Source organism: Podarcis filfolensis (assembly GCF_964270895.1).
Source record: "Podarcis filfolensis genome assembly, chromosome: 11".
Classification (NCBI taxonomy): domain Eukaryota; kingdom Metazoa; phylum Chordata; class Lepidosauria; order Squamata; family Lacertidae; genus Podarcis; species Podarcis filfolensis.
Window position 1 is genome coordinate 58,727,527 of NC_139613.1, and position 15,815 is coordinate 58,743,341.

Below are 15,815 nucleotides of genomic sequence, written 5' to 3' on the forward strand. Positions count from 1 at the left end.
CAGAAATCTAATAAGCACAAACAAAAATAATGTGTAATCAGCCTAGGAGGCATCACACTCTTTATTGTACACATTTAGAAGGAGTGATCTGTATGGTTGGTCTGCAGCTTAAGGCCACAACTCAAAGTGTAAATGCTCAAGTATGATATGACTGTCAGTTAAACCAATGAATCCGGAAAGAGTTCGTTCATGTTCTTGAGACACAACACAAGTTATATTTTGGCATATCCAGTAACCATTAATTCAATATACATTTTGTATAGCAAGAAATAAAATGTTATGGGGAAGACTGCAATGTATTCCTTTAAGCACCTCAGGTGGTTACATAATGGAGCAAGCAAGACTTTTATATAAATACATACAATTACATTTGGCATGCCATTTACTTTATTTAGCTTTTACAACAAAGCTACAGTATGAGGAGTTTAAGTACCACCAGCAAATTCAGGAGGGCCAATCTCTTTCACCTCAATCCTCCAAACAGAAGTTTGGAAAGAATATTCTGGAGCAGACATTTACTACATGCATCAAACAAGTCAAATCTGGATTAGGCAATACACTTACATACATTTGCATTCTTTTCCATTTTATGACGTGATTTCTTCATCTACATGTGCATTTATAGGCATTATTGTATAGCCTAGCAAAATCAAATTAAAAGAAATGTGTATGCAACCCTCCACATACTGAAATCTTGTTGTTTTCATGCAGAACTAAAAATATCTTATGAATTGTTTTGGGTCTAAATGCTGAAATGGGTTGTATTCCCACGTTAGTCATACTCTGAGCAGACCCACTGAAATTAAGAGACTTGCCTAATTTACGTCCATGAAATTCAGTGGCTCTATTCTAAGAAAAACAGTTGGATGCATCCCAAAGTTAATGAATGTTCTCAATTTTTTTAAATTAATGACAATGCATTCAGCATGAGCATGAAATTTAGATTCCCCTCACTCAAAACAGTTTTTCATTCAAGAGTGTTCCTTAGGTTTATATACCATTTCAAAACATGCTCTTTAGAAGGTTTCGATGACTTTGCTGAAAATTTTATGTATTGAAAGTAAAAATCATGCCATTCAAAGCACTGCTGCAAAGACACATCCCTGCCTAGGTTATCATTTCAATAATTCATGTTTATCTGTGTACATCTACCCATCATCATGAGGTACCAGAACACCTTGCTAATTTTTTGCATCATATAAAAAGTGAGTGTTAAAAATAATATTACAGTACCACAAACTGTTTATTTGTATTAAAAAAACTAAATAACCTCATGATATATATATTGGTAAATAAAAAGGCTTCTTGAATAAACAGATCAGCAAGATCATTCATAATATAAGAGCATTGCTGGTTAAATCAGTCTTTCCCTGAAGAATTTAACTGAATTTCAGTGAATTACATTATATTAACATGTAATGTGGCAATTATAGCATATTAATTAAAATCCCGATGACAGGAGAAATAAAGCTTAGATGGTGGGGGAACCCTGATTATCACATAAAATCACAAGATTAATCTAGACTTAGTCTTTTTAAATCATGTGACAGAATATGCATGAAAACATCATTTTTACTCCTGATATAAGTAACTCTGTATTATTTATAAATAAAAAGCTCAGTAAGCCACAATTTGGCAGAGGTTCTCAGCTCTAGAACAGTTTAAATGACACTGACCATGGCAGATTTTTTTCTACTCTGGCTATGTAGAAGACGTCAACAATCCCCTTCATAGTCTTAGCAATGTCACATGCTAAGGCTCCATCAAAATGTTGAATTTGGCACTCTCTGTTTTGTCCATCTTGGAATCTTGCACAAATGGTCACAATTTTGGATGGTTCTCCCTCACTTCTTCCAGTTTTGAGAGAACCCACTATGAAAATTTGAGAGAAAATTTAGACAATGAAAGTAAGTCAACATATTCATCTAAATATTAATAGCATAGAGCATTAGTATATAACTATATAGTCAGTCCACATGTTGGCAAATCCCATTTTCTGGGGCTGCTGCCAGACTCACAGCTGGGCTATACATGCATCAATGTGACATCTGAGAACTACTGTCACACATGCGTGGTGCCACCCTCACAATCAACATTTTGGTTATCTGAATCTAGGACTATGGTTGTATACTATTTTCAAGTAAACATACTTAGATCAGTAGTATTTGATACTCACCTTAGCATCATCTGGCGTTTTAAAATTAATAATTTTTCCAAATTCTTTGGCATGGAATACAGACTTTACTCGTTCCTACAAAATAAATAAGTTTCCTATTAATTTGGCTTTCTAAGGTAAAATGAAATGTAATACTTCTGTTATTTTACTTTCCCAGCATACAGCTCACAGCTTTATAGTGGATTGCACACTGACTCCACCGTGAGCATGAGGCAGCTCCCAATCAGGTTTGCGGACTTGCCAAACTCGAACAGTCAATGGAGTCACAAGTAGTAAGGAAATAACAGGTGCCCACTTTCCTCTTAAACATTTAACTTAACTATTTTTTGTAAAGGGCTTATGAATTAGCAAATCAGAGGCACATTGCAGTCCATATTAGGGAGTGGCTCCAATGACTCCATGATGCCTTAGAGCTCTACATTTTGAGTCAGTATCAATTGTACTGTCTCCTACTGGCGTCATGGGGGACACTGGCTTGGAATTTCAAAGAGCTTACCCAATTAGGGCAGGTCCAACTGCAACTTGAGCTAACGTTAGAGGCCCTGCTATAAGAGCTTGTGGCCAAAGGAAGCCTCGGCCAAGGAATACATCAATCTTATAGTGCCGTGTGCTGGGGGATGCCCAGGTGGCTGCCCTGCCTATGTCCCCAATAGGGGCAGTTCTGAGTTGAGTGGACTGTAAGCCTGTGAGGCTGGGTTAGGCACTCATGGGCTATCAAGATGCAAATGCATATCCACCAAGATAGCATAGAACAATAATCATTCTAGCTGGCAGCAGTAGGGAGAAAGGAGACAAATAGTGTGTGTGTACATTTAAACTCCTTTGTCCGGATGATGTATACCTTTAGGGCGTGCTGCACATCGATTGAGTGTAAGGCTTTCTCTAATGGATGGGAGGGATTGGGGCAGAAGGTAGGGAGCACCAATTCTGCTGCATGTGAAAATGGGAGGCTACCCAGGCCAGAATATCCAAGTCCAGCAGATCACAGAAGTAAACTTCCATATCATTACGAAGTGGCTTCAAATGATTCACATACACCATTATTTCATTTTTCAATTCATCATTAACTGCTAAACAGCAAAACTCTGAATTCTTGACATTCAATATTGGTGGCATACTGCTTGACTTTTCCAAGAAACCCTGTAATAATCTCCTTGCTTGGGAAGCATGGTCACTTCTCTGTTTTCCATTTTCCTCACTTCTCTGTTTTCTTTTTTCTTTCCTGTTTTCTTTCCTTGGTCACTTCTGTTTTCGCCACTTCTCATTTCCTTCTGTGGCCCCTAGTCTTGTTCTGTGCCCCCCCATTTATGCAATTTTCTCCTGTGCCCCCCCCGGAATATCCTGGGGGCCATATGCCCCCCGGTTGAGAAACACTTTAGAGAACACAAGGGCTGAAAAAGAGAGTGCCTTCCAGAAGAGTCTTGTTCTCTATGCAGGAAAACATTAACGGGGTGTGTGTGTGTGTGTGTGTGTGTGTGTAGAAAGGAAGAAACGGGGGGGGGGAGATTTGAAGCCCCCTTTATCTGACCATGAAACTTTGAATTAAAAAACAACAACACTAGTGAAGTAAGTTTCCATAGGTGGTATTACTAGCTTGGTAAATTTGACTTGTTATATAACAACAATATAATAAACTAGCAAGTTAAGGAAAACAACATGCCATTTAAGTTGCTGAATTCTACTGGAGACAAATGACTTTTATTTTTAAAATATACTCTGAAGCTAATCTAATACATTCTACAACAAGCTGAAGTCTCTCACGGTACCTTTGCTTCAATGCGCAACCTCCGTCCATCAACAATGAATGGCTCCTTGGTAAATTCATCATAGGTGTACTGCCATTCACAGGTCAACTGTCCAAATGTACCTCTTGTCACGAATAATATGCCACTAAACAAGAATACAAAATAAACCATTAAAACAAAGCAAGCAGAAATACAACAATTACTTTTTAAATAAAAAAATTAAAAGTTGCCTTGTTATCACCCAGTTTGATAGTTTATTAATTCCACAATGAAATACACACATATGGATTTGCACAATGATGCCAGCGGAACCTAATCATATATGTGTGTATATTAATTCAGTCAAAGAAGACAACTACGTTCTACTTTAAAGATGCAGAAATCAATATATAATAAGGAACAGCTGGCATATAGAATGATAACCAGGCAGCAGCAATAGTTGAACTGAACACATACTTTTGTTCAGTCATGTTCTAATAATTAAGGTCAAATACATTCTACAAAAAAACAAGTGTTCCTGCGTCTTCACTGAATTGAATTTGTTAGTTCCTTGAAAAAGCTTGTAGGGTTTCATGTTTCAATAATATTTCAGTTAGAAAATAAAGCAAGTTTTGTCAACCAAAACTCTGGTCAGGATCCAGAGAGGTGCTTTATGCATGGTTAATAACATTATCCGTCTAATGGTAGCGGGATATTTATGCCATATTATGAAGTGCATCTGAAATTTCCTTCAGTTTCAGAAGCATGATGGGGTGGGGATAATGTTCGATTTGCCGCTTCTGCACATGTGCGTGACATCATTTTGCATGTCTGCGCATGCGCGAGCGGCGAAACCAGGAAGTAACCCTTTCCAGTACTTCCGGGTTGCCGCGGGACACAACCTGAAAACACTCAACCTGAGGCAAACACAACATGAGGTATGACTGTAGTTATGTGGAGTGGTATCCAATTGTGCCTATCCTTCCAAATTTGCTCTGAAAATCTGAGAAACCCTAGAGAATATTTGAAGTGGTGTGGGAAACTGCAGTGGGGAAGGCAGGAAAAGGAAATGAGCTTGCACAATATTGGATAGCAACAGTGGCTTGGTGGGGGGAACCTTAGCTGTATACCTTCAAAGTGACATACTATTTCTTATGCAGGGGTGCCAACTTGAATAAAATATGGGGGCGGGCAGGTAGGCCCCACCCTGCATAATTGATCACACGATGTGGTGCACACACACTATTTGAGTGGCAGTGCCCATCAATCTGGGGGGTGGGGGCAGACCTCTCAAATATTTTAGGGGGGGGCAAAGCCCCCACAGCCCCTAGGAATTGGTTCCTATGTAAGAATAAAACTAATGCACTACCGCTAAATATATATTCCGCTGATTTCAAGGTGCCTGTTCTAATAATCAAACAGAGTTCCTGTTGCTTTACTATTCTGTTTCATAGGGCCACTGAGATGTGAGTACAGGGAGTACTGATGTACTGTGCCCACATCATGAAGGGGGCCCAGACTCTGAGCTTCCATTCATTATTTTTTTAAGTCTCTAGCCCTCCTGGAAAGCAAGTTATGAAACAAAATGCACAGGTACCCTTCTAAGTGATTTCTCTGAGATGAGCCAACCTGACTGCTCCCACCTTTTAGTGTCGCCAATGAGTGAAGTCAGGGCTGAGATAGACGAGTGAGTTGTTTGGAAACCAGGTGACTGGAATCCCTGGAATCCAAAAGAGCTGCTGTTTCTCCCTCCCCTTCTGTCTCATTTTCCAGCCCTTTGTATCTAAGTAGTTTGTTCTTTTATCATCTAAGATCATATACTTAAATGTTATTTTCTGCAAATACTACTACACAGTAGGTGTTAAAGAATCCACCTCCTCCCTGAAAATGGCAAATATAAAATGTGAAAACTTTGCAAAGAGGTTTAGGCATGTTTTCTCCCATGTCATTCTTGTGCCTTTGAGGCAGGCAGAAATTCAACATGTTAAGTATTTTCTAGTATGAAGATACAATTATATATATGTTTATCAAGCATACATTATTCATGTTCTGGAGAGCTCTCGATGCTACTTGCAAAAAAGGACACAAATTTGCATATGACACAAAGCATAGCTAAATTTTATGCAACTTGGTTTCCTTTACAAGTAGCTCAGATATCCCACTTCCCTTGCTGCGCACTGAGCACAGAAAATCCTGTTGGCGCCCTTGCTCTTCAGTCAAGAGAGGCAGAGACATTGCAAATTTCTTTATACTCATGGAACTGTCTCTTCTACTAAATTGAACAAGGAAGCTTTCGCTGATGTAGTTTCAATATATATGGACACCTGCAGCCACAAGGAACTACTTAATTGAAGCACATCAGTTACAAAAGTACATGGCAGAATCATTCTTAAGAGAGAGAGAATGAATGAACGAGGGCTTATCCCAGGAATATTGTTATTTCGACTACCATTTATCAGTTCCAGATTTTCACATACACACTAACAATATTAACACAATCTCCAGTCTTGACTACTGTGAAAAGTCTAATCAAGTGGTTTGAGGTAACATAAAAACATTCTAAATCTTGGTCTTCTGTTGTAAAATATAGCCTTCAGTATCTTTACCTTTAAGGACGATTGGCGTTTCTTTCATTTAAATGCTAAGGGAAAATCTAAACACACTATTTATGTTATATATATTATTACTGAGTGAGCAAAAAAAACAAGTGTAACAATGCATGCAGCTTATAAAGTTAACTGGACAAATGGGGAACCTTACCTCTTTGTTACCATTAGTAAATCTGTACTATTAATCATTGCATGTGTAAAGTATCTCAGTTTGGCAAATCTTCCATTTTCAATATTCTAAAAGAGAAAGACAGTTGTATAGAATTCCCTAGAGTATAGAAAGTTCTTTCTGAGGAAAATATTAATGTCTAACATTATTATTAATTTCAGCTTACATTATTATCAATTTCAGCTTATTATAAAACATGTATACATCACATATATTGAGGACATTTAATATCTGCCATGATTAAGAAGAACTTTCACACCTAGTAGTACTGTAATAGAGAGTTGACATAATTGTAAACATCCTTCCACATGATGCGCCATCATCCTGGAATGTGAAAAACCTTTTATCTAAAATTATGAGTACATAATATTGGGCTATTCAGATGTTTATAACCTTGAAAGTACTATGCATTTTCAGATTACAGAATGCTGTAATACTCAAAAGAGAAGACCATTCAAATTCAACCTGAATTGTTACAGAAACAATTTCTTATTGTATTTCTCAGTAAATGGAATACAACTATGCAAATAATCATGGTTTCAGACACAAGCGTCCAATCATATATGATGGTTTTAAAGGAGTGAACTGTGTTTGAGGCATGCAATCCAGACTGGTGGATCTTCCTTAAGCCATAGCTGATTTTTTTTTTAACATGAAGTGAATAAAAATAAGCTGCTGACCTCTGACTCATAATACCATCCCATGCTGAAATGTTCCTCAACTGTTTATACAGTATTTTCAAAAAGTCTCAAGCACAAATGTTACATCATGTTATCAGTCCCCCCACACCAATGAGAGAAAGAGAACAAAAAGTCCCCAATTCATACACTCCCTAAAGTCAAACAGCAATACTTTATATTGCATAAAAATTCAATCATACATCTATACATAAAATGGGTGGTTTGTTTTTACAGAACAGGCCTGATATATTTAAATATGTTTTCTTGAACTAAAACCAAAAGCTTAATTTAGATTTTAAATTAGAATGAAAAGGAAATAATAAGGAAGAACATTTTAAATCCTATAAATACAGCATAGAAACAATTTTGGTGGTGCATTTAAGAGAGTGAGTAGATTGTAAGATAATTATACTTTATAAAATGCTAATTTTTCACTGCAAGTTCATTAGAAGAAATTCTACAAAACATTCAAAACACTGCAATCCATAATATATTCCAAACTAGCCACTGATATAGAACCATTTATTATATAGTAGACAAGGTGAATCTGAGGATTCCAATACACTAGTAGGTTTGCTTTGTAGAACTTATTTTTTAATCCAAGCGACCAAATTATTTCACAAATTAAATCTCAGCAATCCTCACAAAACATTATCCACACATTGCCTACGGAGGGGGGAGATGGAGATGGCAGTGGGGAGATTTATACTTCCTACCTCCCAGCTCACACTCTTCACATGGCTCTAGCTCTCTTTAACTACAGCCACTAGAAATACTTCATTCAGGTTATATGTGAACAGACATTTCAGACTTACAAATTTATGTGAAGTGACAGAACAAAGGAAGCAAAATAGCAAATATTTCAGCTGCTTAGGGAAGTTCAGTGCATCTCTTTCCCAAGGAGAAAAAGCAGTTACCAGAGAGGTCTTGTTTAAGGAATCTTAGCACTGAATATGACTGATGAGCACCCTAAAATACCTCATTTCAACTATGTGATTCCATTGTGGATTGAAGACTGGATGGGGCAAAAAAAAAAAAGTGTATCAGAAACCTGGTGTTAACTGGGTTGAATTATAAAGAGTTCTGCCTCATCATTCAGCTTTTCTTTTGTATTTTTCCTTCCATGTTTTTCACCTGCTCTTTGCTGCTTGTTATTACCACTCTTTTCAAATGCCACCTTACTGTCACTTTCATAATTCATTTTGAAACTGAAAGTTCAATACTTAGCAGAGCCCATTATTTGCACGAAGTGCTTAATTTTTGAATGCTTTCATGCATCTTGATTATATCACTTAATTTACTCAGGCACCCCCACTAAGCATTCACCCCCCTTTATCCTCCAGTAGCCATTGACCAACATGCCTGGTGCTCTCTTCAAGCAAATGCAAGAATGGCTTACTTGCTTGTACCACTGAAAGACACATATTTTTTTCCAAGGCAAAAGAGGAAGGACTCAATAACAGCATTATTCTGACTAGTAGTGCCACTAAATCACATCCTGAAGCTATTCCTTACTCTATTAACCACACTTCTTCTGGATTGGGTTATTTGAACTGGCATCACAACAGCGCTTTTGGAAAGATGTTCAGAGTAAAGAAAAGTGAGAACAATAGAGAATGGCAGCCACATAGTAGTGTGACAATTGGTTACTGCTATATCAAAGCTTCAGACAGGTAATCTGTGTAACGGTTCATTTTTTACACATAGATCTCCTTTGATGGATCCTTCTTACTGTCTCTTTAAGGCTTTGACATTGAAGAAGTTATACACCAAACAATATACAATTTATATATATCCCCAATCACTTATTCTGGAAATTGGGGGTGGGGACCTAAATACATGTAAACCTTTCATATATTAAACTGTTTATTTATAAAGGCTGTTGTGTTGGCAACATGTATCCCATAGGAAAAAGGCCAAATTTCACTGGAGGGGTGGAAATGGAAAAGAGCACTAGGTAAAATGTTCTTCAGTCTTCCAGTGAAGTTACAATCATCTGTCAGCTGCAAAAGAAGGATTCTGCAAAGTCAGCTGCTGTGACCTGGAAGAAGGGCGCAGTTGAACCTTCATTCTCACTGCAGTCAGTTTACTTCACCATCAGTAGTTTTTATCCCTCAACATTTCTCATAAGTATTTCCAAGCCTGGATTGCACCATCACTAGGGAGAGACTAGCTTGTTTCTGTTCTGTACAAAGATGCTTACACATTTGCCAATTTCCAAACTAGGTGTCAAGATTCTCTTTCCTGAAAATCTGTTCTGTACTATATCCAGGTTTTGCATGGCCTTTAGGCAAGTTGTTCCCAGTGGGCTACCCTGGCTAGCACTGTCAACACTGCTCATTTGCTGGCCCTCTGCCTTCAGGCCCAATCTGCATTACTGCCTACAAGAAGACAAGGCAAGCAGAGGTTACTTCCCCTGCTGCTCCTTTTACTTCCTGTACTCTTAAGAGGACAGGGAAACAGGTAACAACAGCATAAAGGAGCAGGGCAATGGGCTTCAGGGGCCAGGAGGGGGGTCCTTGCAGAAATGCTGCCCTGATTCTAGCACTGAATCTGCAAATCTAATAGAAATCTTATAATTAAAATATTCTGATATAAATTGGTGTTGGAATTGTAATTCCCATTGTAGGCTCCTACCTCCACAACTCACTCAGGGCAGATTTACACCCATGGTTTTGAATGCTAAAAAGGAGTTAAAGAATGGTTGAGATAACCATATAGCCACATGAAGTTGTTTTCTAATGTTAATAATGCATTATTAAAATGTGACACCAGATGGCACTGCAGAGCTACCCCCTTCCAGAAACTGGGTAGACCTTGTGGAAAAGGAAGCAAAGGAGAAACCAAATATATTGATGTTTTAGAATAATTTGAATATTGTTTTAATAACATTTAAAAGGTGAGTGTAGTTACAGGCCCCCTCCACGTCCATTTATTTCCTAGGGTCTACTCTGAGTAGAATTAATTTTGGCCATTGCCCTCAATTTTTCGAGAATGAGAAAACTGGCTATTTATATTTCCCTCACTGTTTCTAGCCTAGAATAGTGCATACTATTTTGTTTTACAACTCCATAACTGATCTTTATTTTTAAAATACCCAAATATTCCCCCTTTCAAAATATTATTGTCGATTTATACATGGAATTTAGTGGTTCTGACCCAATTGGACTTTGCTCACATTGGATAACCTCTTATATTGAACACACACTTACAGCCAAGCAGCTCATGGGTTTGCTTAAAAAGGAAAGCCTCATGCTGTATGATATTTCTGTAGCATAATTTTATATTAATACATACCTTTTAAAATAGTCATATGCCTTTTTGTATTAATCTTTTTATGTGCTTGGTCGTTTAGGAAACCTGGAATGTACATGTGTATAATATTCATACAAGTCTAATAATAAATATATAAATGCATATAATATGCACAAATTGATCATTTTTTGTGTGGATCAATACATAAACCCCTTGCTTCTTATTATGATTAAGGAGTGAGATGGTTGTCAGAAAAAAAATATGTGCAGGTAAACCTGACATTCAGATTTCTGAAAACTCCCATCCCTACTCATTGGTCCATAAATCTAAGGAAATAAGCTTTCACAGATGCCCAGTTTCTCACTCTGGCTTATCAGCAGCTGCACTGCTACAGAGATGACAGTCCATTCCCTAGGAATTACTGAAAAGTAAAAGCATTAATTTCTAAGTCAAAAATTTCTTTTCTCTCAGATTCACAAGATAGATAAACCTTGCAATGTTTCAATGATATGCTTACAGAAGGCATATTCTTATACTATCATAATCACATGGTGTAACTGAATGGAAAGAAAACATTACGAAGCACCTATAAATAAAACATTTAAGTAGAGTAGCAGCTCCTGTAATAGTGATACCCAACAACAGACACTGCCATGCACAGTCCACCACCTAGGCTTCTCCTCACCTACTAGCACAGTGGCAATAAACTCATTTAGGTCTTTTATATGTCTTCATTTGCCTTAATCAGGATGACACTGGTTCCCGACTTTACCATTTCTGTGTAATTTCCTGTTGTACAGTGGTCAGAAGAAATGAAGGGCATCTACTCTCTCTATGCAGTCAAAAGCCTTTATATATTCTTGAAATTCAGTCAAAAGCCTTTACATATTCCTATTTTCCTCTGGCAAATTGGCTGATTAGTGGCTGGACTAGTGACTGATCATCAAAATATTTCCAAGTGAGTTTCTCTTCCACTGGCTCTCTTCCACCTTGCAGCACCTTGTGGCTGTAGCCCCTTCACTTAAAAGTCAAATCATCAGTAGTTTCAATTTGAACCACAGGGTTAGAATTAAAAGCCTCATATTTCATACTATATTTCACAAGATGTTTGAACTAAATGAAAGTTTAAGGCAAAAATGTTAAATTAAGTTTCTGAAAATGAAAGGATGTAAACTATAAATGTGTTTTTAAAAATAAAAGTTGATAAAGCAAGTGACAAATAGGTAAGATAATAAATAATGGTAGGGATGTTTGAACAGATCAGATCAATCTTTTTTATATAGACTCATTTATTGTTATTACAGAATATTCATACACAATTTTCAATACCTAAAACTAAAATTTAACAACAACAATAAACACAGTTATAGGGCAACACTGAGTACTTATATCTAAATGGCATTTTGCGTAAAAATGCACAAATGATTTTAAATTTAATGCATAAAATTAAAATAATGATGTAAATGGAAAATATACTATTTAAAAACAGTATATATTTTGACTGGGGAAAAATCATAGTTACAAGATTATTGTCAAAGTACTGTCAAAGCAACAGCATTCAAATAAAGACAATTAAAACAACAATTTTCTTTGTGTTTGTGCTTAGACTTCATTAGTGTATATTTTTAAACTTACATTTAAGACACAATTGTAAAACAGCTACTATAATTTTTGCTTTTCTGTGGCAGTTAAACTTAAAGTGGCAGCATTTAACTTGATAATTCAGCAGAGAAAGTACATATTACTCTAGCTGTCATCATCATCACTATCACTAATATGACACATAGTCCATTTTCTGCAGGCCTGTCTTTTCTGCAAGCATGGTAAGAGAAGAAAGAAGCAGAAGGGTTAGTTGAAGCTGGAAAGTTTAATTATTTGTTATTTTTAAAAATGCAAAAAAAGAAAGATGAGATGCAACTTTTGAATTTTTAGTATGCAGAAGAAGAATTTCAGTTAGTACAAATGTAACCCTATATTTCACCACTCACTAAAATAAGTCCAAGTTTATTTTTTCTATAAATATACGCAAATCTCAAAACCTCAAAAGACTTTGGAACTTACAAAGCACAGTCACAGCTGAACCATAGCTTTCTGTACTATATAAAACCTACTCTATTTGTGTTTTCTATTTTTAGACCACATAGAGTTTATAAATCAAAGTATAAAACAGGAAACCTGTGAGTAAGAGAGTTTTCTTTGCACTGATCTGCACACAGATTTGCTTAATACCTTGGAATGCATAGATAAGTCTCCACAGGCAGAGGAACTCTGCATATGAAAGTTTCTGTACTCATAAATTGCTGGTTCTGCACCATAAATTGCTGGTATCAGTCAGACATTATTCAGTTCCAGAACTACAATTTGTAAATCTGGTTTACAATAACTGCTTTGGTTTACCATAGCTGCTTCAACTTATGGTGGAGCACATGTAAGCACTCCATACATAAGCTGATCAAGCCACCTTGTGAGCCACTTTTACAACACTACTTAAATTAATTAAGTACTGTGGGATAGGAGAAGATGGTGAAGTCCATCTCATCATTGGCCAGAATCCCCTATGTTTCCCAGACTAAATTGAACAGTCAATTGTAATGATCCTAAATTGCCTCTCCCAGTAAATTGACAGCAGGAAAGGGGTATCAGGACTCAGCCCGTGTCCATTTATCCAGTTCTAATATGTGATCACAACAGACTAAATCTAAGCGTATATGTACTACTAGGGATGGTGGTGCCAATACCAGAGTTCCCTTCCTGCCAAAATCACAGGAGAGTTATAGAATGTATTTCTATGTCTGTCTCACTGTACCCTCAAGTACAGTAAATCTACTTACAGAAATCTTTATCTGAATATGGAGTGTCTAAACTATTATAAAATGTATTAATTAATCAAAAATAAATCATTGTGACCAATGCTTGCACAACCACTTTCAGATAGTAGGATGTGAACTGAGTGACTGAGTGACGTTCTCCATGCACATGTGGAAGCAGCTGCTCAATTGTTGGGAATATACTCAAATTCCCATTTTTCACTATGAGGCCACAGATTTAACAATTTTGAACTTTCCCAAACTTAACAAAAAGGATCTGGGAATTGTTCTCAAATCAACTGTTCCAATTTATCAAACAAAGAAGGAAAACAGTAACTACACAGTGGCTTGGTTCACACATTATGCTAAAAGAGACTCTGTCTTAGCAGGTAGGCATGAGTGTGTGAGCTCCCAGAGAGAATCTTGCAGCCAATTTGCTCCTTCCATCAGTAGTCTTTGTTTCTCAACATTTCTATACACTTATTTCTCACAACTAATTCCACTACCCACTATCATGTTTCAATTTCATAGTAAAATAAACCCCTTTATTTATTTTTTATTTTTAAAATTGTTCTAGATAAAAACTAGTCAACAATGGCCAATATTCAAAATACTATGAGTTTTATAGACTATAAAAAATAATTTTTAAATAAAATAAAAACCTGTATTGAAGTACTGTAGTAACATTTCAAATAAAGATTTCTATAAATATAAAAACATTTCAAAAAGATTAAGTGCATTTCTTTTCATCTCAATATTTATTCTTTGTTGTGTCCCTTCACATTAAGGCATTTGTGTAGGTTATATAGTTAAGGCTTTAGAAAACATTTCAATATAAATGTTGTTGCTTTCCCCCCACTACTTTGGATCTGTTATCCTACTTACATCCCCTCACACTGGCCATTTCGCAACTCTCTATTTTTATTAAACAATTTAAAAATAGCACTTAGGATACGTACTTAACTTTAAGTATGCTTATATGATATCCAAGATCTCTGCAGTAAAAATCCCACACGCTAGGGTTAAAAGAAAGTGAAATCAGCTGCAGTAGCTGATTTTTTGTTTTGTTTTCACATTCCTTCAAACCGAAGACTGCTATTTCAGCTGCCTCTCTAAGCTACATTTCTAATGTATTTTAACTAAAAATTCTTATCTTGAAATCTAGCAGCTTTCTTAGGTCTAATAAACACATCTGTCTTGTGGACAGTGCTATCACAGAGAAAATGAGAGGGACAATACAGGCCATCCGGAGGATGCAGTAATGTGCATCCATAGTTCTGCACACAGACACACATGCAACAGATGGAGAGAGAAGGATGCACCGATAGACTGACTTATTCCCTGTTATTATAAAAGCAGATTATTATTATTTTCAAAAACTTAAATAAAAAATGTCAAATAATCTTGAAACCAACAGGTAACATATACTGTTAATGGAAATTGAAAAAATGGTCTCCACTGACTAAATACTAAAACATTCCTGAATGCATAAATAGGAATAATTGTTCCTAATATTTTTTTAAAAAAAATATATGTTTAAGTATGGAAGAGGAATGTATGTGCATGTAAAAAGTGTTATTATATTATGTCTCCTTGAAGGTTTAGTTTCTTCACCTGTAACATTTGACTTCCAGCACCGTCTCTTAATCTGTATGGTCGAATGACTCCATCCTCACCAAAGAAGCGGGGAGGACGCAAGCTCATAACATCTTCGGAAGCATTTGTAGCTCTGAGGGGGAGGAAAGTTAAGACCTTTGCATTACAGAAATAGAATAAATATTTTCATGAATATTCTAAAATGTTTAAATAAATTATAAACATCCATATAAAACAAGGTTAAATAGCTAAGCAATACAAATTACAAATTCTGAAACTAGTAAAAAACCTAGCTGAGTCAGGAGGAACATACTGCCTACGTCTAGACAGGAGGAAAAACTGAGGGAGTCCAGCCTGCTTCCCACAAGTCTTTGCTCCTGTCTAGTGTCTTGCGACAGGGTGAACACCCTTTCCACTGGATATGACACCCCACAAACTAAAACTAGCTCCAGTAGGTTCAGGTAGGTAGCTGTGTATATGAAAGTACATGAAAGCTCATACCAAGAACAAACTTAGTTGGTCTCTAAGGTGCTACTGGACCTTTTATTATTATTATTTTTATATATTTCTAGCTCCAGTAGGTGTATTTCCCATAGCATGAGTGTACCAACAGCCAGTGGAGACCTGATTGCTGGGAGAGAACACAGAGCAGGGGAGCCTGAATATCTCTATTATGGGGGAGGCTCTCTCACCACAAAGAAAATCAATCAATCAATCAATCAATCAATCAATCAATCTTTATTACGGTCCAGAGACCCAACAAATCATTACAAAGCAATGCACAGTTCAGACAGCCTAC

The 15,815-nt window shown here is 36.5% G+C and overlaps 1 protein-coding gene across 3 annotated transcripts in view; it reads right to left on the minus strand.

The window, feature by feature from the left end:
- Positions 1-27: 27 nt before the first annotated feature.
- VPS13A (vacuolar protein sorting 13 homolog A) overlaps positions 28-15,815 on the minus strand; it is a 153,405-nt gene continuing 137,617 nt past the window's right edge. For 2 of the 3 annotated variants that reach the window (XM_083576421.1, XM_083576420.1), the window contains exons 68-72: positions 15,035-15,149; positions 6,661-6,746; positions 3,943-4,066; positions 2,177-2,251; positions 28-1,872 (exon numbers count right to left, since the gene is read on the minus strand). In XM_083576421.1, coding sequence (XP_083432547.1) covers positions 1,822-1,872; positions 2,177-2,251; positions 3,943-4,066; positions 6,661-6,746; positions 15,035-15,149 — 451 coding nt within the window. In that variant the 3' untranslated portion in view covers positions 28-1,821. Of the gene's footprint in view, positions 1,873-2,176; positions 2,252-3,942; positions 4,067-6,660; positions 6,747-11,887; positions 12,426-15,034; positions 15,150-15,815 lie in introns of those variants that run through there. The other variant, XM_083576422.1, reaches the window with a different exon arrangement.